Source organism: Chelonus insularis, unplaced genomic scaffold, assembly GCF_013357705.1.
Source record: "Chelonus insularis isolate UGA/USDA-ARS -01 unplaced genomic scaffold, ASM1335770v1 scaffold_277_pilon, whole genome shotgun sequence".
NCBI classification, from domain to species: Eukaryota; Metazoa; Arthropoda; class Insecta; order Hymenoptera; family Braconidae; genus Chelonus; species Chelonus insularis.
This window is the reverse complement of record NW_023276791.1, coordinates 2429034-2455866: the sequence shown is the minus strand read 5'-3', so window position 1 is coordinate 2455866 and position 26833 is coordinate 2429034. Positions and strand designations below refer to the sequence as shown.

Sequence of the window (26833 nt, the reverse complement as noted above, 5' to 3'; positions counted from 1 at the left end):
TTTAGTATTTACTCAAGGCTATAATTCCAATTAGAAATGGAATATTCAAATGATAAATGAAAAATAATATTGTGTAACAATTGAATAAATAATTAAATCATTTATTTTTTAATTAATCTTTTAAATCCACATCTTTACAAAATAACTAATAAAAGAAAATAAATATTAAATTCATAAATAAATTTCAAAAATCAACATCTTTCTGTATTTTTCATTTAAAAAATTACAAAGAGAAACAAGTTAATTCATTAATGAATAGAATGATTAAATCTAAAAACTAAATGCTACATTGAAGCATATACTATGGTAGAAATTAAAAAAGTTTAACGAGTTAACAAATATTTAATAAAAGAAATATCAACTGAGAATTTATTAAGCAGTGAAATATTTTATTTACATGATAAATTGAGTAACTTAATATTTCTTTTTTTCTATTATCACTTTTTTTTTTTCTTTCATTAGTTTAATTGTCAATCAGATAAAAAAGCTTTAAAGAAGTTAAATTTCCTTGGACCAAAAAAATTCAACATCTCTAAAATAATTCATAACTTTCTGATAACAATATTATTTATCCTTTTTCTTTTTTGAAAAATATAATCTTGAAGATGATAAATGTTCTAGAGTTGTCTAAAGTATACCCAAGTATCTATCTAAATTTTATTGCTCCCTAAGGTTTAGAATACAAACGTCATGATCGATGAAACACAGCTTCTGGGTAAAAAGTTATATACCTAACTAAAAAATAAATTAGTTTAGATATTTCTTTATTTCGAAATGGAAAATCATTTCAAGAGATGTGATCACGACAAGAGGGAAATGATCTTGATAGGATTACGGTTAGTAGTGTGGCAGTATGCCAGGTTAACCAGTTACATTGATATGTGGAATATAGTATAGGATACACACAAACACATATTGATGTTCTCACACAATGGTCATATCGTCATATTCGTTGTCTCTCCCTTTTCCTTCGGTTTGTGGGTGCTTTCGCGTCATGCAAGTTTAGTTTGTACAATCAAGCTGGAAATGATTTAGGTGGAGTAACAGCTCTAACCAACACATACATACATACTCTAACGCACACACATTTATAAATAGTCCCAAAGGATTATTGCTTTGAAATTCTCTATGCAGGCAATAATGTCGAGAATCTCATAAAATTCAACTGAAATCACTATTCTGCAAATTATTCCTCCAGGAATTATTTTATGTTTATTGGATTGGTTTTTTTTTTATCAGCTGATGAAGAGAACAATTTACCCTTTTCAATGATAACCGTCATAATTCCACCGTTGAAATTTACTGTTATAAACAACTCAACACTTGGAACATGATTAATTCATCATTTTAAATCCCTTTTTTTTTACCAACAAATTCATTTTTAAACTCTTGAAAAATATTTCATGTTATGTATGACTAATTTTTCTGCTGTTGTAGTTTTACTGAAAGAAAAATTGCATGAAGAATTAAATACATTAAACTGATAAGATAATAAAAAATAGATTATATGAAAAAAAAGGAGATTCATTATGGTTGAGAAAAGCACATAACCATGATGAAAGCAAAGAAAAAAAAATTAACAAAAACAAAATAACATTGTTGTCAGGATGGAAATAGGAAATGTCATAATTCCCCACACGTTTTGATATACAATGTTTCCTGAAATCAAGCATCTAACACCAACATTTGCAAACTCAAAGATACAGAGGAGAAGTTTCGTGGGTGTTGGTAAATGTCACGCTTAGGAATATTATTTTGTCAGGAACGTTGGTGTGTAAGTGCAAGCAGAGTGTTAAAGTACTCGTCATACTAATTATCTATAGAACAGTTAAGAAAATGAGTCAGAAGGAAAGGAAATTTTCACTCACTGAATTTCATAAACATAGAAAATTTAATTTGTAATATTATTTTTCATAATTACTGTTTGAATTAATGTGTAACTTCACTTAACTATTAGTTACTTTGATTAAAAATTATTTTATGTTATCATTAACTATTTTTCACAACTAGAACTCATTATTCATCAACTATGATCATATTTAAATTATCTAAAAAATATAATTTAACAATTTTATCTTCATTATTTATACTAGATATTGATAAACAAGTTTAAAATAGTTCATAAAACAAAGCATAACTGTTGGTAACCTGTTAAGAAGTTTAAATCTGGATGTTGAAAATCTAAAATAGTAAAAATAAAAAGCAAGTATTTTCCGATCAAGAATAAATCATCAAAAACTATAAGTAAATACACTCAGTCTTGGCATTTGCATTCCAAATGCTATGCTACTTTGTACCAAGAACTTGAGCACCTGCTGATTTCGCTACTCACAAGGGATTCTAGACTCAATATAATACAGATCGACTGAAGTATAAAGTAAGTAAAAGTTGCCATGATTTATGGAAAAAAGACTCACCTCTGCAAAGAATTCTGTCATGAAATCTTCTTGCCCGCCCACATTGACAGATACCTCGTCCGCGACTTCATCATCGTCTGATTGGGCCTGAAATAAATATTAAATCAAATGAAACAGAGATATAAATTTTCAATATTATTCATATGAAAAGGATTGGATGTTTGAAATGTTAAAAAAGAAGGAAATAGTGAAATCAATCTTTTAAATCAAACAACTATCAAATGTCAAGCAAGCATTTTAGTATTGATGGCGTTGGAGACTTTGAATGTGATTTTATCGCTAATAAGCTGTAATTGCTTTAACTTTTCAATCGGTCAAGTATGAACCACTAAAACCAAAGTGAACACTAGAATATCATAGAATATTTAGACGACAATCAATACATGATTCACTGGTGTGTTTAAAGCTCTGGCTTTGACCTAAGTTTCAATCCACCCACGTTGGTTCATTCTGTTGATGACAAGCTTTCTCTGCCTACACTGCTGGCTATACCACCTACATTTATCAAGAAATTGAAATATCTATATCGAGAATGCGTAATTGGCGTACTCGTTACAATAAATCACTAAAGCGAAAGCTTTCTTGTTTTCTTTTTTTTTGATAGTCGATTCTATAAACACAATAGTCTAGAGTAGCTGGTAATTTGCCTTGAAGGAAAATAATTAGTTGATTTGTTTTCAATTTTAGAATAGCGATATTGGTTTGTATAAAAGTAAATGTTAGAAATGTTTGATGATTATTTTGTGAGATATAAAATTCAAAAACAATTGATAGAAACATCATAAAAATTATTCTTAATGTTTAATAAAATTATTTCTCCGATTTATTAATATATTTTTAATAACTAAACATAACTTTAAAATGCATATAAATATTTAAATTAATCTTCAAACAATAGTTAAATAAATTTTAAAATTTGTTTGCAGTTGATAGGATGCAATATACTTTATCGAAATTGAAATTTTTGTTAATGTTTAACTTGAGCTTCATCACAAGAAAACTTTCCAAACTTGATAAAAAATGTATTAACTTTGAGATTAATACTTGTTTACTTGAAGAACTAGTCTAACCACTAGAATTAATTTTAACTCAAAATTTTTTTCACTGTCTCAAGAGTTGTTTAATCAAAATTAGATTTAAAGACTAGAAAAAAGTAATTGTTGAGCATTAAGAAGAAAATTTTTCATTTATAAAATTAAACTTTTTTTTTTTTGGTAAATTAAATTGAGTTTCTTATTCTAAAATTTACATTTCACCTTCTTAATTATTTTACTTATTCATGAGATCATTTTTTCATGAGAATAATGACAAAATTAAATTAAATCATGATTAATATTCAAAACCAGACATGGATTACGACAAACTAGCTAGTATAAATGCAAGTAGATATTATTAAATAACAAAATAATGAAAATACTGTAGAGCAAGTAAGCAGAAAAGATCTTCCAAGCAATATTGATAGATATATCAGCCTGGATGAATTATTAAACTGATATAAACCACCTGATGGATATTATTCTCCTTGAAATAACTTATCAAGAGGAAAATTAGTATCTATTTTTCACGAAAAGATATAAGAAACATTTGATATCTCACACAAAATAGTGAAACCTAGAGCGAAATTTTATCAAGGTAGATAATAAATTAATATGTTCATTAAATACATTCTTTCATCTTAATTAACAATAAAAATGTTATGTAAACGTTGATGATGTAAGAAAGATAATAGTCTCGTGATGTGAGAAATTAGTGAAACGATGCAGAATTTCTATGATATACTCAACATTGGGTCAAGGATATGTAGTGATTCGAGGCTAAACCCGGGATATTCAAATGAGTATTTCATCGCCACCCATGTCACTTCAATGTCATATCTTCTACGTTAAAATTTTCGCTAGCTGGGACAATGATTATTTAAGGTTCTTTGAATATTAAGGTGATGTGAAAATAAATAGCTGAATTTTTTATAAATATTTTCAAATAAATATTCAAGATCTTACATATACTTTTAAGTCAAATAAGTGGCAAATTTTAGTGTAAATTTAATTCAAATAAACTAAGGTGTTAATTGGTTTTTAAACAATACAAGAAGTGATTTAATTTTTGTATAAGATAAAAAATATATGTGTTTTTACAAATTCATTGATAATTCGGTATTTTTAATTATGAAGAATAATATTAATCTTGTAATAAAAAATCTGATAAAATATTACATGAACATATAAACTTGTATTTAGTAGATAAATAAAATAAATTGTAGTAGTAAAGTAATACTGTTTAATGATAAATTAATTTAGTGATAAAACACATAAGCCTACTTGCTTAAGCAAAGTATTTATCGATAAACTCATTCAAAAAACCTGAAGCAATTATATCTTTAAATTTTGAAAAAGATTTTCAGACTTTGGATCTTTTAATTTAAATCATCCACTCCTTTGATTAAAATTTACTGAATAATTTTACATTACTTATATTCTAGATGAAATAACCATCAAAAACTCAACTTAAAATTAAATAAAACATAGGTGAAAAATGTATACGAAACTTTTCTCATGATATATTTTTAAAGAATAAATAACCCAAAGAGAGAAAGAGTTCAAAGTATTCCTATTTTGAAATAGCATCAACTGTATCGCAAATAAGTTAGATTACAACATCCTTTAATTTAATTATTTAAAGCTGATCAGTTAATCCGAATTTTTTGTTATTGCAGCAAATATGCAGCATTCTATAAAAGACTAACAATAAGAATATTTATTCATAAATAAATAATATATTAAAATATTTCCTCCAATGTTAGAAGTCATTATTTTTTGTTGAATTTTTTGTTCATTCCTGACTAATTTCAATGAGTTGTTGTTTTCCTTATTAAAAAAAAAATGATAATAATAATTATTGAGAATGTGTATTTTTAAAATAATTCTCAAGTATATAACAATTCGATAAATTCTTTTTATAGAAGAATTATCACAAAAATATAGAAAAGCAATAATGTATCAATGAAAATGATTACTATACTATTACATTATAGTTTTTTTTTTTATTCTCTCTTTAACAACAATAGTTAACCCAGTTCAGAAATCGTAAATAAGCTCAAGGTAATCGAAATGAAATAAATCTAGCACCTCCAATTTTTTCTCAACAATAAAAGTTATTATCCAGTCCTAGTACTCAACTAGAAAATCCAAGCAAAAAAGTTTATATGAGAAAATCAAAGAACACATAATAGTATTAAAGTAGGGTGGATGCATAAGCAGTTGATTAATAGATTCTTTATAAAAGGATCATCAGTCTTTGTTAGAAGAATGTAATTAATTACTAATAATTATAGGTATTCTTTTTCAAAGTAAACCTAAATAATAAAAATCCACATTCTTTTCATTATCAATTAAAATAACATGTTTTACAAGAAAGAAGGTAAATAAAAAAAAATTCTTATAAATTATGGATATTATACATCACATAAAATATTAAAATCTATATTATGTTAACCTAGTATCTCTATGTTCAATTTTTCTTTAGAATTTTTAAACTTGAAAACAACACAAACTTAATGAATAAATGATGTGGTTGTAATACTTTTGAATATCTAGTGTTTAAAAATAGAAATAAATTCTAAGAAACATGGTACAATTGTCAAAAATAGCTTTTTATGTAAAGAATTGTTAATGAAACAATAATAAATGGATATTCAACTCTTAACGACCTTTTTTAATCTCATACAGAAAACTCTTGAACGTCGTTAAAAAAGATACGTCAATCGAGTAAGTTGTAATTAACAGATAAAAAAATTAATTATTGCCTACAATGAAATTTTATTGTCGGTGTGTTAATATGAAGAAACTCATGTACAAGTGATACATTACAATTAAATGATGTAATAAATAATAACCGTTAGAGATAAATTTCAAATAATTTATAGATGTCGGTTGAGTATTAATTTAATATTGGAATCTTGTGTCATCGTGATTTCCTGTTAACTGTTGTGTGTCATTTAATAAATAGTAGATGATTTTAGCAATCAATAAACCATATAAATAACCTCTTCTCATATTAATAGTATAATTAAACAGGTTATTTTATTCATTTTTATAATATAAAATATTTTATTATTATCGTTGTTATGCACGTCATGAATAAATGAAAGCTTATTAGATGTTCGGAAACAATTAAAATGAAATAAATATTTATTACAAAATGAATGACTTCCAAAAGGTATTATTAAAGCTAGGAAATTAACTGGTAAATTCATGTGAAAATAAGAGTTCATATAATTCGGTCACTACAAACAGGAACATCCGGCAAGACATGGTATAGAACAAGCGTCCCTGGTGGCATTAACTTCACAACTACAGAATAAGTAATCACTGTCAGAGATAAACGTGTTCTAAAATTACAAATCGTATATTGTATTCTAGGAATAAGCGAAGAAAGCAGTCCATAAATTCGAGAGAAACCGATCAATGCAGGCATGAATTTATTAAAGAAAATATTTATTTCATTAATAGCTTGAACGGTTGGGTATTGAAATGACAGGTATCTATTAAAGGGGGTGGAGTCTATTTTGAACTGGAACAATAAATTCGAATGCCAAACTTTTTATTTTGAAAACAAAAGAGGATAATATTCTACGACCGTGAACACCTGTCATCACTGCCGGTTCTTGTATTGCTTGACAGTCGATGACTCAAGAATGGAAACGCCTTTCTCTCGTTGACACATTGGTTGGTCGCACGATTAAACATCATTTCCAATGGTTTATTTTTTGTTTTCAAAAAGTTACAAGAATATATGAATATCCAAGCGACGCGAAGCAATGAACAATACTTTTGTATCCGTAATGGAGAATGACACAATAAAACAGAACATTATACGATGATACAATGATGGTATGTATAAGTACACATTGAAGAAATGCTGTTGGAGAACTCACCGCAACAAGGGCTGCTAATCTATCCTTAGTCATGATGAACAAGTTTAGAGTCAACGGACGTAAGATGAGTAGTGTCTAGTAAATAATCCCATTCACAATTTTATCCATGTACGACAAGCACGGCCACTAAAAACTAACAAAACGGACAAACTAACCGCGAGAGACACGATCGTAAAATCGATACACTCGCTAACTCGCCTGCTTCTGCAGTGCTGTTTTTTCAATCGCGCATGCGCCAATGACGTCAATTTCACCCAGGACTGACGCTACTAAATTTTAGTGCCCTGTACTTATTTCAAAATTTTTTTTTTTTTTTTTTTTTTTTACTTTTCATTAATGAAATTCTTGATTTATGACATAAATATTTATGTAATTTAGTAAATAAAAATTAGATTGTTTTTTTAACATAGAATTTTAAGATTTATTCAATGTTGAACTATGACACCAACGAATACAATCAATAAAAATCGATACTTTTCTCTTTATTTCTGAAAATGATAATAAAATAAAATATTTATTAAAGTTTTGTATAAAATGATAAGAATAGACAGGTTCTATAAAACTTGTAAATATATAAATTCGAAGTCAGAGAAATCAAAATTACCGCCAACAGAACTAACAGCCAATCGAAACGTGTATTGAGTAAAAAGTTTGTAGTACATGTGCGCACGCGTATTTGTTTTTAAACATTCGCATGCTTGCGCGAGAATACTTATGGCATGAGCCATTCTATACTCCATTATATACTTCGATGACAGCTTCGGTAATAATTTCATGTGTGGACGATTATGTTAACTTCTTCAGAACATGCGGTGTGATTTCCTGAAAATCAAGCAAACGTACGATAAATGAAGTCATAAAACTTTTAAGAACATTGTAAGTACATATAAATGTAATGTTATTTATAATTAAATAATGTGACGAGTAAAATCAATTTTTTAGAATCAGTCATTGGCCACAAAAGAAAATAAGAACTATCCTTACTAACATGACCAAAAAAATTCATATCACAGCAATGAATTTGCCTTCATAACAGTTAAACACTACTCTCTTAAACTGCATCAGTGAAAACTACTGTAGATCAGTGAATATTCACTGATATCCAGTGCCAACCCAATGACTAATTCTTTCAGTGATAGTATTGGCACTGGCAATCAGTGAATATTCACTGATCTACAGTAGTTTTCACTGTTTCAGTTTAAGAAAGTATAGCAAACTATAGTTATTTAAAATTAACGCTCGTACATCCTCAACATTTGTTTTTTTATTAAATTAGAATTTAAGATTATTTAGAAAAAAAATCGTTTGTTTTAATAAAAAATTTGGTCAAATTTTTTAATTTTTTTTTGGTAAGTAATAAGGTAGTTCACCCAAAATTTCCTTAAGGATGTACGAGCGTTAATTTGTTCACAGAAGAATTTTCATAAAATTCAGCTATTAATTCTTAATTTAATTTTAATTCTTTTTTTCTTAATATAAAAAGGCGACGTTTTCATCAATGAAGCAGTACACTCAACGCAGTTTTAAATCGCAATAATTTTTCGAGAAAGCAAACGCAACGAAACCATACGGAGAGGCAGCCACAAGTCCGACAAGAAAGACGCGAAATGCAATAAACAAGGGAACGATGCAGGAACACACTTTTAGGAACATTAAAAAAATTGTGATGAGAACATGACTGTAATTATAATAATACAGTGAATATGAATAATATTTTGATACTTTTATAAATGATGAGTTAAAGTACATATTGTATTTTTCGAATAATAAATACTTTTCAAAGAAATACAATATTTTAATTAATAAAGTTGTATTAAAATATTCATAGGTTATAATCTTCAAGCTGATTTTCTGTAATTAATCAACTAATGTTATGTCGCAGAATAAAACTGACCATCATATTTTATTTCAATTATGATATATAAATTTAATTTTTAATTTATATAGATGTTAATATGTGACAAATAATTTAATGATAACGTTCAGTTCTAATTTTATAGAAATTTCAATTTTCGGTAACGATATGATAGCTAATAGTACATTTACCGAAAGAATAACATAGAATATTATAATCTAAGTATTTCACACCTAATTTAAGATCTTTTATATCGTTTCCTCAGCTAAGAATGTTTTTTTTTTGAAAAAATTAGTAACTGGATATCACTATACATGTACCACATCTTGGAAATGATCAGTTTATGCACATGTGTATGTTTAAACAGCTTTAACACATCGCTGATGACAATCTATGTCATGAGATGGATAAAAATCGAAGAGGCACCAACTGCCAGCCAAGCAGATATTTCTAAAGAGTTGTCTCTGCTTAATATAATATATAATTAGATAGGTTTTAAGAAATTGATTGATTTTGATTTTCATTCAATTTTTTACATGTATGAATAAAAAATACACATAAATAAACTTATATTGTTGGATTTATTGTATTAAACATAGAAAGAATCATTGAATATAATAGTTAATGGAATAAAATAGGATATAATACGTAATTATCTAATACAATAATTATAATAATACAGTAAATAAAATTAATAATATTCATATATTAAAAAACATGAACTGAATAAAAAGACTATCAACATATATACAATGTATTTGTGTATGATTATTTACATATTTACAAATTTACACCAAGCAACATGACAGTTAATAAAATAATATCATTTACTATTAATTATTTGACAAACTGATCAATCACTTATTTCTTATCTTCGTCAGACAGGAAATGAATAATATGTTCTATACACTCATCTAGAAGAAATGGTAACTTGTTTTCTCTGAAGAAGAAATTTAATAAACTAAAAGTAACTTTATGTACAGTATTTTTTGCCAAAGCAGCCGTCAATTTTTTTCTAATAAATATTGCATATCCGGTGAATTTACTTGGGAGGTGTAGCATTCATTTTCATTTTTTTTTCTTCTTTTTCTAATACCAAGTGACTACCCGGGAAAAAATAAAATATATCTACATTGATTTACTTAGATCCATTTTTTGGCACAATTAGATCTACTTTGTCCTGTGTACATCTGTTTTGATCACTTTATATTTTCTGTGATCTCTGTAGATGTATTAAATTTTTTTTATCTTCGAGATCAATGGAGATCTTCATAGACATATAATAATTTGTGTAGATATAAAGTGATCTCACTAGATATACATAGATTTACTAAGATCAAATTTTTTTTAGTTTTTTAGATATGAGTAGATCAAATTAGATATAAAAAATGGCGAAAATGTGGATCTGAGTAGATCTATTTTATTTTTCTGGGTAGTTTTAGATCATCTAAGGAACGGTGACGGTTTTTTCTAAAGAACCGTCACTTCTGGAAGTTTATTTAAAAAAATTTATGAGTGATACTTATAAAACTATTAAAAAATTAGATTTGTTTAAATAACAACGACTCATGGTTTGTTTTTCTAAAGTTACTTTAAATAATACAATATACTTTTTAGTATACTCATTATTGTTACTGATTTTTGCGATTTGTTTTAAGGATGTACGAGCGTTAATTTTTTCACGGTAGAATTTTTTGAAATTATGGTATTCGATTCATTTTTTATAATAAAAATTTTATGAAAATTTTCAGCACAATTGTGCCGCTAGTTTTCGAGAACTATTAATTTGAAATGAATTTTTTTACACAGGCTCTTATGAAGATCACGTGATATCTTGCTAAATCTGCATTTACCTATTAAGTGGTAATACAGTTTTAATCAAATATCACATGATCTCCATAAGAGCCTGTGTAAAAAAATTCATTTCAAATTAATAGTTCTCAAAAACTAGCGGCACAATTGTGCTGAAATTTTTATAAGATTTTTTATTATAAAAAATGAATCGAATATCAAAATTTCAGAAAAATTCTACCGTGAAAAAATTAACGCGTGTACATCCTTAAGTGATGAATGATAATGTTGAACTAAAACAAATCAATCGATGGTTTTTATCTTTGGTTTAAGTTACCTGCTACTAACTTTATATTTATATATGAATTAAATAAACAAGACAATCACCAGCAGGAGTTTCATAAAGAATTTCCGTTATTTCCATTAGCAAAATTCTTGCTTAACACTAGCTCCAAAAAAATTTTCTATGTACTGGACCTAGTGACGAAGTTCTTCTATTAGGAAGTAATCGCATTAGTTTCTGTACCTGACAAACTAACAAAGACTATTTCAGTTGAAACTTTGTATTTAGCTTTTATGGGTCACCTATCGCTAAGTTTGGTTGATAATAGCTCAAGTGGCAATTCTATTAAGAATATTATACACTGTTCTCTTGGTAATTCCATGGGTTTACCTGGCTCAAGCGGATGACGCTTGACCTTCCCAGCTGATTGTAATCCCGGCGGACATAAATATTAGCGAAAATTGTTTTCTTTTCATCTGTTGTTCTTAAACATGATTTATGAGCTAAGGACCACCAATGAAATAATATTTTTTAACTGTTTCTATTTCTTTCTATTATATAATGGGTTTTCCTTCAATTTATTACTTTATGAGAAAAGTCGGGTACTTTCCCTCAAAATTCCCGAGATATTAGAAAATTTGATTTTAATTCCTTTTATAATATTTACAAAACCTGAAGGTATATGCACGTTGAAAGATCGTTTAACACTCGAGAAAATTTATTGTATGCATACACATATTTTAAATTGGAAATTTACTTTCAATTAGCCAAGACATTATTTTTTTCTTAGTTATAATATTTCAAGGCCACAAAAGAAAATAAAAACTATCCCTACTAACATGACGGGAAAATTTATATCATAGCAATGAATTTGCCTTCATAACAGTTAAACATTACTTTCTTAAACTGAATCAGTGAAAACTACTGTGAATCAGTAAATATTCACTAATATCCAGTGCCAATCCAATGACTTATTCTTTCAGTGATAGCACACTATAGTTATTTTCGATAAATTTTTATCATTGTTTTTTTTTCAACAAAAGTCTATGTAGTTGAAAGAAGAAGTTTGCATTTGTGTCTCTCAATTAAAAGGAGAAAAAAATTTCGATTTCAACATATAATCAAGTAATTTTTTTTTAAGAAGAAAAAAGACAACTATTGTGTAATAAATTTGAAACATGAACAAAAAGTGAAAATTTAAAATGAATTTTGCAGCTTAGTAGAGTAAATTTTGTGCATCTACAAATCAGAATTTTTATTTTTGAGACGACGACTAACATGTCTTTATTCGAGTGTCTTCTCTTCCCACCATCAACCCCAACATCCCCAAAATGAGACAGAGGAACCGCCGGCCAATAAAAGGCCCATTCATTCCGGGCACTCCATAAAAAAGATTTTAGTCCTTGCAGTGTAACAACTCAAGTTTGCTCCGAAAGCTATCACGTCAGTGTCAAGTGAAAATTGTGCAGCGCAAAATGTTGCGTGCATAACTTTACTAAATTATCCATAATGGAATCATCCCAAGTAAATAATTATTGCTGGCCATCAAGTCTTCGAGAAGCCATCGAGTCAAGGAATTACGGCTATTTAGAAAAGTACTTAGCAAATGGAAATAATATTCACAGCAGAGAAGCTGAGGGATTTACTCCACTCCAAATTGCTCTAAAATTAAACGATATCAAAATAGTGACATTCTTGCTGGAAAATAGGGCTGATCCAAACAAATTTTACCTTCATGAAGATTGAAAGGGATGTTCTCCTCTACATTTCGGTTTATCTCGAAGAAGCCATAAAATGGTAATGTTATTAATTAAATATGGAGCCGATCTTTTTGCCATGTGCTATAATAAAATACCGGCGAATTATTATGCTATCAAGTACAATCGAGTACAAATTATTCGCTATTTAATGAGAAATGGAATCAGTCCTGATTCTCTCATTGATCATGATACTTCCTTACTCACCTGTGCTGTAAAAGAAGGAAATATAAGAATAGTGAACATGGACCGAATGTCAACTCCCACCATAACCAGCAAGCAATCGTAGAGGCAATTTATGGATATGATAATTATTCAAAGAGACTGGTGAAGATGCTCTACAATTATGGGTTAGATTGTCATCAGCGATGTGTTAAAGCTGTTTAAACATACACATGTGCATAAACTGATCATTTCCAAGATGTGGTACATGTATAGTGATATCCAGTTACTAATTTTTTCAAAAAAAAAACATTCTTAGCTGAGGAAACGATATAAAAGATCTTAAATTAGGTGTGAAATACTTAGATTATAATATTCTATGTTATTCTTTCGGTAAATGTACTATTAGCTATCATATCGTTACCGAAAATTGAAATTTCTATAAAATTAGAACTGAACGTTATCATTAAATTATTTGTCACATATTAACATCTATATAAATTAAAAATTAAATTTATATATCATAATTGAAATAAAATATGATGGTCAGTTTTATTCTGCGACATAACATTAGTTGATTAATTACAGAAAATCAGCTTGAAGATTATAACCTATGAATATTTTAATACAACTTTATTAATTAAAATATTGTATTTCTTTAAAAAGTATTTATTATTCGAAAAATACAATATGTACTTTAACTCATCATTTATAAAAGTATCAAAATATTATAACATTGTTTATTTGATAATAAAAATACAACGAATACAATTTTTCCAGTATTTGTGCACTGTAAAACTTATTTTGTTTACAGCTGTCTTAAAATTTATATAATAAAAATTCAGAAACATTATACTTCCTTAAGTTTTCGTTACTTAAAAAATCTAGATAAAGTGGTCCCATAATAAAACTTCTCAATATTCTTTAGCATTACAAGCTTGACACTGAAAAAGATGGACTTTATTAGTATATGTATAACTGAATTCATTCAACACTTCTATGAACTCTCCATATCTTACCTTCATCATACCCTGAAAACTGTCATAACACTGCGTATGAACAAAATGTCGACAACTTAGTATCCAAGATCCTTCATGAGGTTGTATCGGGCATTGGCAATAACAACATTCATTTGATGTACTAGATCTCTGACTACTTTGAGTTGATCTAGTCATACAATTATCAGCATTATCAAGTGGAAACATACTGTACCCTCCACTACTCAGAGTTGGTTTGGAATTACCGTTATTAATCTTATCTTTATCATGCATTGGACTCTTTTTACTTGTATGATAACAATCGTCTTTAACATGCTCTCTTATGCAAGCATTTGGAATATTGTTATTTCCTAGAGTCATGTTCTTATCACCATTTTTATTGTTTGTCTTATTGTCTCTAATCAGTCTTATTTTTGGACATACTGCTCGTAAATGACCGATTAAACCACATTCATTACAATTATTATTTTTGAATGGGCAGTTGATTTTTGTGTGATTGGCTTTACCACAACAAAAACATTTTACATTCATTTTAGTGGGTTTTTTTAAATTCTTATTGTCACCATTTACTATTTCTTTGCTATCGTTCATTTTACTGATGTTTTCAGTTTCATTTTCCATTAAAGTTGCGATTTCTACAGCTCTTGTAAAAGTAAGGTTTACCTCAGTTAATAGCCTTACCTTGATGGCATCACTCCTTAAACCCCATATAAATTGATCCCTCAGGCAATTGTCAAAGTTATTTTCAAAGTTGCATTTTTTAGCCAAACTTTTCAGATTCGCAACATAGTCTTTGATTTGTTCACGTTCCAATTGTTTTCTTTCTTTGAAGTTATATCTTTCAGTAATGGTATTACATACCGGCTCAAAATTGTCTTTCATGATTTCATTTAATTCTGTGGAAGACTTACTCTCAAGTTCCTCTGGTGTATATAAATTCCTCAAAAAAGAATAAGCTTCATTTCCAATCATCATTAAGAACAAATGCAACTTTTTCTCCTGACTGACGTCATTAACTATGCAAAATAATTCAAAGCGTTCATACCAATGCGACCATTTCTGTTTCAAATTAAATTCACTGATGCTACCGATTTGTATTTGAGATGCAGATTGCTTAGCTACTTGTAACCTCAATTTTTCTAATTCATTTTTTTCAGCTAATAACTCAAGATTTTGTTTCTCAATTTCTTGCATCCGTTCTGAAACCGTTTGCAGCTGTTTCGCCAAGTCTGTTCCCATTTTTAACAGTTCTTCTTCATGTTTTTTTGTTAATTCAGCACCCATTTTTAACACAATAATTAAATACTGATTTATTTTCTCAAAATTACGGTAAAAACATCAATGAAACAAGTTTCAATATCACATCTTTTATCAACTTTGGCAGTTGCTATGAAGGATTGCCAACAATTAAACATATTCCGTTGAATACGCAGCGATAATAATCAACACAGTTGGCAAGCCTTCTTATCAATTAAAATTAGCCAGGTGGATTAAAAATTTGTAGATTGGTTACTGTAAATCAACCTAAAGATTGCAGTTTATAAATATATTAATACAACTTTGTTAATTTTAATACTCCATTACTTGAAAAAAAACATTTATTTTTTTAAAAATACAGTTCATAATTTAGTTTCATTATTTCCAAAAGGATTAAATTTTCATCACATTTTTTTGATTTGATCATAGAAATCTAACTAATATAAATTTAATATTTATGCATTGTCATAACTAATCTACTTACAATTATCACAAAATTTCGAAAGCACTGTACTTTTCTTAATCATAAACTCTAATAGTATACATAAAACTTTATAAAAACTCCCATAAGTCTGGTGCAAATTTTATTCTTAATATAATGTTAGAGTTATAGAAGTCTGCTTTTAAATATACTGTGCAGGCCCTACTAGCAAGAGAGATTCCATTGATGAAGATTCTTAGTATCTGTTAGCATTACAAGCTTGACACTAAAAAAAAATAGATCTCATTAATACATAATTAAATTGAGTTAATACATATATAAATGTTATATTTTATTTTACCTGCATAATATCTTTGAATATGTAACATTCTTTATGAGTTATATGATTACAATTTAGTATTGAAAAGCCTTCAGCATTTAGTATCAGAGATTTGCAATAACAACATTCATTCACTATACTAGATCTCCGACTACTTTGAGCTGATCTAGAAAAACAATTACCAGCGTTATTAAATAAGAAATTATTAAAAATATTTGTATCCCCAAGAATGATGAAAAATACGCACGATGTAGTTCCTCCTTCATTTGAGTCTTGACAGTATGTACATTTCTAAACAGTAAAGAATTTTGAATAAAAATTTATGATTAAGATTATAGAAAATATGATGCACTAACTTACTCTGTTGTTTGCTGATCGACTTTGATAGCAAGATCTATGATAACGGTGACCACAAGGTAATCGGTGGTCATTTTCATTTACAAATTTGTTACAAAAAGGACATGTAATATTACGTGGACTACGTTCCTGATGCTCTCTAAAAGTTTAGAACTTTTTTTAGTACTTGTTGCAATGAAAAATAGTTGATATTCAAAATACATTTCGTTTACTTACTCTAGAAATGAGTTTGTTTGATAGGATTGATTCATATTTCTTCTCATTTGTGATTTTCGAACTGCTAACCACACTGATGCAACCAGTGATACTACACCTCCCACAGCTAATGCAATCAAAGTTCCTTGCCAAGCCATTGTGTTGTTGTTTTATTTATTTATTATTGATACATAAAAATGATCAATTGTTTACCGTTGAAACAAGTATAGTTTATTTACTAGTCGTTTATTTGTATTGATTCACTCTATTGAAGTTTTATTTGACACATAACCATGCATCTTAACTAATTTTTTGAGTTAATCCAAGGATTCCCAGACATATTTTCCTTTCTATTTTAGTCTTGATGAACTTCGATTTGCAGTATGGTTGACAACTAACTGTAGACATAACAAAAGTGTATGAATACATATACTTTTAGCTATAGAATATACCATCTACAATATCATCAAAACATGTCGATATGGTATTCATAGGTTATGGTCATTTAGTAACTGTTAAATAAATTTTTTGTAAACAAATTAATCATGTCTGTTGTCATTGAAACAACTGTTGGAGACTTTACAGTTGATTTATTTACCAAAGAAAGACCACAAAGTAAGTAATACAAATTAATTCATGACTTAAATTTTTGTTTACGTTATTCCATTTTTTCAGCATGTCGGAATTTTTTAAAGCTCTGCAAAATCAAATATTACAACTGGAATTTATTTCACACAGTCCAAAGTGGTTTTATAGCTCAAACTGGAGATCCTACAGGTACTGGGAAAGGTGGAGAAAGCGTTTATGGGCTTATTTTAGGTGATCAAGCTCGTTACTATGAAGCAGAGCAGATGCCAAAAATCAAACACGACAGAATAGGACTATTATCAATGGTTAATTGTGGTGATAATATGTTAGGATCACAATTTTTTATTACTCTTAATCGCGATCTACAATCTCTTGATGGCGAACACTGTGTTTTTGGTGAAATAGTTGAGGGAATTGAGGTGGTTTTGAAGTTCAATGAAGCTATTTGTGATGGAGATCATCGTCCTTACCAGGATATTCGGATATCTCATACTGTTATTTTGGAAGATCCGTATGACGATCCTGCAAACTTAATTATTCCAGATCGTAGTCCGTCACCTACTAGAGAAGTTTTAATGGTAATCATTCTTTGTATAAAAATATTCTCTATAGTCTTCATTACTAATAATTTTTATTTCTTTAGAGTGATCGTATTGGTGCAGATGAGGCTTTAGATGATACAGAAGGCATGACAATTGAAGAAATAAATGAAATGAGAAAAAATAAAGAAGCTAAAGCCGCTGCAACAATTCTTGAAATAGTTGGAGATATACCTGATGCTGATATTGCTCCTCCAGAGAACGTTTTGTTTGTTTGTAAATTAAATCCGGTTACAAATGATGACGATTTAGAAATTATTTTTAGTAGATTTGGAAAAATAATCGGGTAAAGATTTTAATCAATATTTAATATTTAATTTTTTTTTTATCTATAATTTATAATAATATCATTAATTTTTAGATGTGAAGTGATAAGAGATCGGCAAACTGGTGATTCTTTACAATACGCTTTTATTGAATTTGCCGATCGAAAAAGCTGTGAAGATGCATATTTTAAAATGGATAATGTTCTAATTGATGACAGACGAATTCACGTAGACTTTTCTCAATCAGTCGCAAAAATGAAATGGAAAGGAAAGGGAAAAGGATTTTTATATAATGATGATGAACGAGCACATGGTCGTAAAGACAATAGAGAAAATAAAATCGCTCAATCTAAAAATAAACGATCAAATGACTGTGAAGAAAAATATAGAAAGAATATGTACGACCAGCAATATTCTGAAAAGCGTGAAACAAGAAAATATGACAGGGAAAATAATGAATCTTATTATGAAAATCGAAGACGTGAGGACAGTGAGCGAAGGGATGGTAGAAATAAAGATAAAAAGTCTGATAGAAAAGACAGAGAAAAACGAAGGAGTAGAAGTCGAGAGAAAGACAGAAGGGAACGAAGTCGAAGCCGAGGTAGAAGAGAACAAAGAGATCATAGCAGAGACAGAAAAAATAAAAGTCAAATTTTATACGAGAAACATAAAGATGATAATAAACGTAGGGATAAAGGTCATGACGAAATTAATAAATACAGGAAAAAACGTTCAAGAGATAGATCTGTAGATAGACATCATAAGAAAAGTCACAAACGTGATCGCAGAGACAGATAATTTAGATACTCCACTTCCCACGGAAATATTTTGTACATACTTTGTATTGTTATAAATTCCAAGGACTTCTTCGATACGAATGAATAATTTATTTATTTGATAAACAATGTGAAGATTTTCCAACTTCCAAATCACGTTATCATCGTGATAGATGATCATCATTAACTCATTTTTGTAAAACATTTTACTCTTAATAATTTCGTAAATAATATTAAACGAAAGAAAAAATAAAAAATATAAACTGAACGTAGTTTATTATTTTTTTTTTATTAAATTTTTCAATAATAATTTACAGTCATTGTTACATCACTCGAGCAAAGCACCATTGTTTATTGAAAAATACACTGGAAATGGACAATAATTCATACTTATATATTATAAAACAACAACTAATTTATACTAATTAATAAAGTACAAGAAATGTTAGATCAAGAGGAAAAATACTTATAATTATTTTAGATTTCAAACAGCTAGCTTTGTGATCAGAAGAAAAAATAATGGCTAAATAAATGAATAAATTGAGCAATTTGTATCGAAAAAGAAAAAAATAATGAAAAAAATTTTAAGTGGAGCAAGGTTTCGTTTTTATTACATTAAAAATTTCGGTTAAACCGTTATTACTAAAATACTTCTGAAGTATAACAACAATAAATATTTAAATTATTCATACAAAACTTAACAAAAATTAACTAAATATTGACACAAAGCTGAGCTGATATGTAATAAGTTAAAATAATTACATATATCAATAAAAAAATATTCATTAAAAATGTATTCAATTAACTGAACCAGTTTATAACAAGAAAATATTGGAATTGTTTTATTGAATGCAGTGTAAGTTTCTCTTTATCTTGAATTATTTAAAAAAATAGAACTCGACATAATATCGATAAATAAAGTTGTACTCTATATAGACCTATTTTGTTTATTATGTAGTCTTACTATTAAAAAAATATTTAATTTACCGAAGACATCTTCTTTTTCGGTACAAATGTCGATTATTAGTCTCTTTCTTGATTGTAGCAATATCAGAGTTCATTCATTATGTTCATTTATTACCATTAAATTCTTTCAATCAATTATTGTAAGCAGTCTGTTTATGGAAATAAATTGATTGTAGTAAAAAAAAATACTATTTAGGAAAAAATGGATTATTTTAAATAGAAATAAACTTATAAAGATGAAAAAAAAATTACATTTAATGCACACCGATTATATATATATTGATAATTTTTAGGATATTAATTTACGTACATGATTAACTATGATTTTTGGCGTATACTGATAAATTATAGAATTTCTCTAACTGGGTAATATTAGTTAATATTATACATTATTAACTTATATTAACGATAAATAATACAGTGCATCAATAGATTTTTATTTAGGTGTCATATATGTGTAGTTTTAGATAAAATTATTTTTCCATTTTTATTCATTATATTACGTGCACTGTAATTCTCATTTTTTCTTATAAAAATACAGTAAAATATAGTTATGAGTAATAATGTTCATCACACGACACACGGATACGATAAATGAAATTAATTAAAAAGCTTTCACGACGTGATTTATAGTGGAATTAATTATCCGCATTATTTTCTCAATAGAAAATAATTGATGTTTCAAACGTGACATAAATTGTTAAAATCATTATACGTTAACTAGAAATTAACGTTGGATTACACAAGAACAATAAAGAAAACTTTGTTAAAGTTTAGCTAATACACTTCCTGCGATAACAATTGCTCTTTTGATTTAAACAGGTTTCTCTGAGTTGAATACATAAGGTATAAAGCTTCATTATTAATAGTAGAGTTGAAAAAGTTAAATTTTTTTTACATAAATATAATTGACGGTAGTCGGATTTTTAAATACTTATTTCAATTTTTTTAATTAAATTGATTGAATAGAGTGAATAAGGAAGTACCAAAATATCAAAGATTGATATCTTCGCGTGAAATATCGAACTCGTAACTTGAATGTCGTGTGAAATAGCCGTAAATCAATGATTACCATTAATTAATAAGTAAATATAAATGTTTTTTGTTTATTGGAATGTTGAATTTTCAATATCATAACGTTTTTTAATTTAGTAGATCAGTCATGTAGCTTTTAAATATTTTTTTTTCTTTTTTTGCGTTTATATATGTAATAGTTTTGTTTGATCCATAATATATTATTTTCAATTCAATTTTGAAACACATGAAACTCAGTTTATCGATTTTATATTGTTCCAAAAGTTTAATTCTCTAAGTCAACAAGAATCTTCAAACTAACAAATTTTTATATAATTCAACATCGAAATTTAATTTAACTGTGCAGACATTCAATAATAATTTCAATATTCAAAGATTTTTATGCTTATTTGAAGATCCTTGGACTCTATACATCGATAATGTATTTAGATCATTTTGTTAGATTCTACAAGATTGTAGCAATAATAATATATTAATTAATAGAGCATACGAGGATAATTGAGATATCCTTGGGGTTGTGAATTCATCATTTGCGAGAAATTAATGACATCGTTGAGATTGCGACCAGCATAAGAATCATATCCCTGGAAATGCATTATTATTATTAATGTCGGTGTCAAGTGATAGCAATGAAATATTCTAATTAACAACTTCATAAAATAAATTTTCAATTAATAATATAAAAAATCAAGTTTGATATCATCTCTAAATTTCTAAAGTTTTAATTAAATTTTGTTAATTAATTACCTGAGAGCGTTTTCGAGAGACCATAAACCTTTTCTCTGGTGGATAATAGCTGTGTTGAGGGTAAAGTGAGCCATATTGAGCTGTTCCATATTGTGTGCTCTCATAAGCAGGTTCATATTGGTTGTTGAATTGTTCGTAAGAATTAACTGGGTGAGTACGTGGGATACCGATGTCTGAAGGAGCTACATCAGAGCCAAGACTAAAATGACGAGGAGTGTAGACAGGGCCTTCCAACCAAGCACCAGCTATAATGTAAATCAAAAATTAGTAAGATTAAAATATTTTTTGAGAGAACAGGATTACTGAAAAGGTCAAGTTTAACAAATCCCTAAGGTGAAATAAATTTCATTATTTTTTTAATTTATTAAAAAAACTCTGAAAACTTTAATAATTTGTTGATGGATACATTCACGTTGAAAGAGATTAATATTTAACAAAACGAAAGCTTATTTTAACTTTAACTTTTTGGTTATAAAAAAAAGTTTTTTTTTTCTCCATTTACTGTCTTTCAAGCGATAATGGAGTAAGAATTTGTTAAATTTTTGATGAAGTTTAGAAGCTTATCAAGTTTTAAAAAAGTGTGTTTGAAACTATGTAAAGAATTTTTTTTTGAATTGTTTTAGTTGATTTATTGACCTTGTGTTTTCAAGGTAAATATTTAAACAATTTTTTCTGTCAAACTAAAACAAATATAAAGTCTATTTGCCACCAGGGATTCATTGTACTCCACCCTTTTTGCATTTCTAAGTAATTTAAAAATAAAATATAAATTACCTCTTGAATCATCATCTTCAAGTCCAACAACATTACCACCGTCGTCAATATTTTCGTATTCATCATTTCCATAATTATGCCAGTTCCTATGTCAAAAGAAATATTAAGTCGTCTCTGATTGGATTATTATTATTATTATTATGTAATAAATTGAATATTCTATAATATTCATGACCTTACCGGTTTCGAGAGCTATTTTCCCAAAGGGTCAATAGAGCTAAAAGGTCTTCACGATCCAAAGCACGTTTGTATCGAAGTTCTGGATAAGCTGATGGACTGCAAATGAAATTAACAAGTAAAAAAACAAATTTTGAAAATAATATCAAATCTAATTCTATTGTTGATAAAATATTTTATAATTAGTCAAATCATTCAATCCTTTATAGAAATGAAATTCTCAATTTATCTTGGCCATATGCTTGAGAAGTCTATAAAAATCACACAGGTTTCGAGGTTCAAGCAACTTATAAGGGTTTTTATTGATTTTCTTGAGACTTTAAAGGAAATCATAAGCGTAAAATAAGCATTATCAAAGGACTAATCTATTTTATTCTGTGGCTGGTACAAAGAGCCTTGTTTCCTCAATAATTAACAGCCTTCAATAAATTTAATATTTAACAGCTCAAGACAAATTGAATGTCATGGTAACTGCGTTACTGCAGTTTTGAGAACATGGGCTGGTTAATGTTGTTATCTAACTGGCTGCTGACTCGTTGGAATTACTCCTCCATTCCTCTATATATCTGACCTAGTTTCCCTGGAAGCTCCATTCAGCTTTTCGCATCACCCGACCACCCCAGGACTTAAGCTCTCGTTTTTTTACTCCCTCTCTCCTCTTGCGTCACAAGTATCGAACGCTCCAGCTGCAGTATGCAACGGAGGATTCATAGCATATAAATGTATATACATGTTTGACACGAAATGGAGTGAATGAGTAAGAAAGGGAGTATCAGTGATGAATTATTAACATGTACTAATCAATATTTTCCTTCAATTCCTATATTGGGTTTTGATGAACTTTCATATTTAAACTCACTGAATAATTATGTTTTCATAAATATCATAGATTATCAAGATAAACTAAAATATTTGTTTTTTCATGAAAACTAAATGTTTACTTAAAAGTTGTTTGAAATGAAAATATTCAATATGATTAAAATAAATTTTTCTTATTTTCCTATTTTTAAGAATAGATTGTAGGAAAAAAATAATTCTCTAATATTTTATTCATCGAAACATTTATGGAAATAAAAGATAATGATAGTAATATAACGAGAATAATTGGAGTGACGGTTCTTTTTCCAGCAATTGCTATGTTCATCTATGCATAATTAAGGCTGACCTTAGGGTTACTTTGCCACTGTTATTAACATCATATCCCTTTGTAAGAACATCCCCTAGCTTTTATTACTCTAACAGATAATAAATAATCAAAGTAATGAATAAAAGTAATGAAACAAAATGCTTAGGAATATAATTACTGTAGGAAATATATAAAAATGTCCAATTTAGTTAATTGAATGTGGTTACATTAGGTGTAATAAATGTCACGATGATTTAGGGAATACTTTCTTCAAGGTTTTTTAATAGTAGGGGAATTACAGAAAATATAAGATAAGATTCGAAATAAGTCCAAAAAGAAATATGCCAAAGGCGAAAAGGCGGTGGCAGTAAAACCATATCGATCAACTACTTCGTGGCCTAACCAACCATATGCTTAGCTGTTGGAAGTCAATCTACAGGTGGGCTTTGAATGATTTTTACTCTTTGACTCTAGGGATTACAAATAAGCTTGTAAAACATGAAAAAATAAAATTTTTCAACATTTCGAGAAGTTTAGTACATTATTTTTTCATGTACTATGTATTTTTATTGACTTTCATACATGCTCTACACTAATATTGATTATTAATTTTATTAAATATCTACTGTACGTGTTTTTTTTTTATTATTTAAAGTATTTTTTAAAAATAAATAAACTATTGATTAAATATAGTAAAAATTAAACTTACCTTCTTTTCACTTGAGAAACTGGTCGAGGAGTATTTCGAGTCGCTGGAAGAGGAGTGGCTGAAGATGTTAAAGGTGAAACTGTTGTTGATTGTGTTGGACGAGAGGTAGATGAAGGTTTGGAACTAGATTTATCAGATCGTTTACGTCGATCTTCTTCGTAATTGTAGTATCCAGAGTAAGGCAAGACATCCCAACTTCTTGGATAATCATCACCCATTTCATTTACCATAACTTTTCCATACCTATTAACAAAAGAAAAGCATATAAATTATAATCTTGATCGCCTGTATCTTTTAATAAGGCAATCAATCATGCTAGATATTATCTGAACAAATATTTATCCGTATAACTTACAAATAATTCTTTTCATAAGGTGATAATAATAAACCATCCCGATCAAACATTGGAGGGTTTGCTTGTTTAAAGTGGCTTCGAGCTTCATCTTCTGACAAGGCCGCTTTGACATCCTCAAGTCCGGATGTTCCAAGAGTTCCTGTAAATAAACAAACATTCAACAATGTTATTAGTAAAATGATACAAATTAATATATTTCAACGAAAAATAAATAACAAATTGGTTCTTAAAACTAACTTTTTTCATTATTTGGAGTGAAAGTGTTGGAAGACGCTGAATTGTCAACGCGACGATTCTGTTGATTTCCGAACATGAAAACTTCTTGAGTTCTTTTCGCTGTAATTCAACATATTATTATTTAATAATCTATTAGAAACTATTTTAGATGTATAAATGATAAATAATAATTACATTTCGGTCTCATAATCTTATCTGCTTTGGCAACATCTTCCATCAGTCCAGTCGGAAGACATTCAGCTATGGCAATAGCGATTCCAAGGAAAAATAGCCGCTGGAAAATCATCTAGAAAAACAAAAAAAAAATCAACTGTAAATAAAATAAACTAGCAATAAAGTCGTAAGAAATTAAAATTAAGTAATATAAATAAATTTACCTTGTTAATTATAGAATAAACGCGTTGATATAAATTTATATTTTGTAGTTGATGGTTTTAAAAAATGTTCATTGATAGATAACTAACTCGTATCGTTAAAAATTTTATTCTCTACTTCATACAGTTCAGAGATGAATCTACTTTGAGCGTACAACGTTCAGGGTAGCAATGAAATACTGAGGGCGAATGAAACTCGGAAACCGTAGGCGGGTATGTTCGATCAACCATCCCTACTCCAGTCAAGTGTCCCCACTAGAATTCTTAGCTGTTTCCATCAATTTTCCCCGTGCAAAGGATAAAGTAAAATTGAGAACACATTAAAAAAGCTCTGAGATGTATTTTAATTCTATAGAAATTGAGAAGTCGTCTGGATTTTTTGAAATAAAAACAAGATTTTATGGCCCTTGGTAATTTGAAATAATTAGATGAATATATCAACTCGTAAAAATCTGTGATAATACTTTAAATAAAGTAAAATTAAAAAAGAATATTAAAAGCAAAAAAAGGGGAACAAAATCAAAGACTCTTAAAATATTATTAACACAATAAATAAAAAAGTTGGAAAAAATTAAACAAAAATATTTATCGACGACTATTTATTAAATTTTCTTCTACCTAAAATCATTAAACAAACTATAAAAGCTTTTTTCAATGCTCAATAACCATAAAAGCATGGCAATATCAATTTTCATGGTTATTTTAATTTCAAAAATGAGAATTTATTCAACCCAATATGATTATTTGCCATTTCGTATTTTTTCATTTTCTATAAATTTAAATATAAATAGTCTGATAGTGAAGGTGCGTAGTGAACTGTGATATAAAAGTGAATATTTATTCATGAATTAATTAAAAGTTTAAGTGTAAAATATGAGATATGTTCACATGCTTTACTGATATATGGTAGCATCCAGAGAACAAACAAATATTTGACCTGGCCTGGTACTTCCCCTCGTTTCTCCATGTTGCTCGATTTTCCAGTTCTCCCAGTATCTCATACAACCCTCTCTCTCCCTCTGTCTCTTCAAGCGATTTACCCCTACAATGAACTAAACTCCCACGTGATTCGAACACTACTTCAACGCCTACGCTGTCGCCATTCTACTTCTGTGTATAGAGAAGCATACATGAGAATGAAGGAAAACAAATACTTCCTATTCTTCAACTATTCTGTATTAGGATCATGTGTTCTTTCCATCACATTGCTGATTATTTTCTTCCTCTCCATTATTTTTTTTCCATGAATTTCAATCATGATGGATGAAGCTTCTGCTTTTTTTTACATGAATTACTTTTATTTAGCCAATTCATCCTAATCAAAAACTTGAATAATAT

General features: G+C 28.2%; 5 protein-coding genes across 10 annotated transcripts in view; 1 reads left to right on the top strand and 4 right to left on the bottom strand.

Annotated features, from left to right (window-relative positions):
- The window catches only part of Syx1A (Syntaxin 1A), a 41233-nt gene extending 33669 nt beyond the window's left edge, over nucleotides 1-7564 (bottom strand). For all 6 annotated transcript variants that reach the window (XM_035093889.1, XM_035093888.1, XM_035093891.1 and 3 more), the window contains exons 1-2: nucleotides 7351-7564; nucleotides 2418-2504 (exon numbers count right to left, since the gene is read on the bottom strand). In XM_035093889.1, the coding sequence (XP_034949780.1) occupies nucleotides 2418-2504; nucleotides 7351-7383 (120 nt within the window). In that variant the 5' untranslated portion in view covers nucleotides 7384-7564. The remainder of the gene's footprint in view (nucleotides 1-2417; nucleotides 2505-7350) is intronic.
- A 6344-nt stretch (nucleotides 7565-13908) lies between these two features.
- On the bottom strand, nucleotides 13909-15595 carry LOC118073364 (uncharacterized). Its single transcript, XM_035093823.1, has 2 exons — nucleotides 14218-15595; nucleotides 13909-14142 (listed from the first exon to the last, which is right to left on the bottom strand). Exons 1-2 carry the CDS (start codon nucleotides 15478-15480, stop codon nucleotides 14113-14115), a joined length of 1293 nt encoding a protein of 430 aa, XP_034949714.1. The 5' UTR covers nucleotides 15481-15595; the 3' UTR covers nucleotides 13909-14112.
- A 216-nt stretch (nucleotides 15596-15811) lies between these two features.
- LOC118073260 (uncharacterized) lies at nucleotides 15812-17147 on the bottom strand. Its single transcript, XM_035093652.1, has 5 exons — nucleotides 16788-17147; nucleotides 16575-16710; nucleotides 16462-16505; nucleotides 16236-16380; nucleotides 15812-16160 (listed from the first exon to the last, which is right to left on the bottom strand). The coding sequence occupies exons 1-5, from the start codon at nucleotides 16922-16924 to the stop codon at nucleotides 16131-16133; spliced, it is 492 nt and encodes a 163-aa protein (XP_034949543.1). The 5' UTR covers nucleotides 16925-17147; the 3' UTR covers nucleotides 15812-16130.
- Nucleotides 17148-17216: 69 nt separating this feature from the next.
- On the top strand, nucleotides 17217-19307 carry LOC118073258 (peptidyl-prolyl cis-trans isomerase sig-7). The gene is made up of 4 exons (XM_035093650.1): nucleotides 17217-17381; nucleotides 17442-17932; nucleotides 17998-18239; nucleotides 18315-19307. The coding sequence occupies exons 1-4, from the start codon at nucleotides 17312-17314 to the stop codon at nucleotides 19015-19017; spliced, it is 1506 nt and encodes a 501-aa protein (XP_034949541.1). The 5' UTR covers nucleotides 17217-17311; the 3' UTR covers nucleotides 19018-19307.
- Nucleotides 19308-19655: 348 nt separating this feature from the next.
- LOC118073259 (prohormone-2-like) lies at nucleotides 19656-25693 on the bottom strand. The gene is made up of 9 exons (XM_035093651.1): nucleotides 25499-25693; nucleotides 25296-25407; nucleotides 25122-25220; nucleotides 24885-25023; nucleotides 24530-24772; nucleotides 22698-22793; nucleotides 22518-22603; nucleotides 21744-21988; nucleotides 19656-21580 (listed from the first exon to the last, which is right to left on the bottom strand). Exons 2-9 carry the CDS (start codon nucleotides 25405-25407, stop codon nucleotides 21473-21475), a joined length of 1128 nt encoding a protein of 375 aa, XP_034949542.1. The 5' UTR covers nucleotides 25499-25693; the 3' UTR covers nucleotides 19656-21472.
- Nucleotides 25694-26833: the final 1140 nt, after the last annotated feature.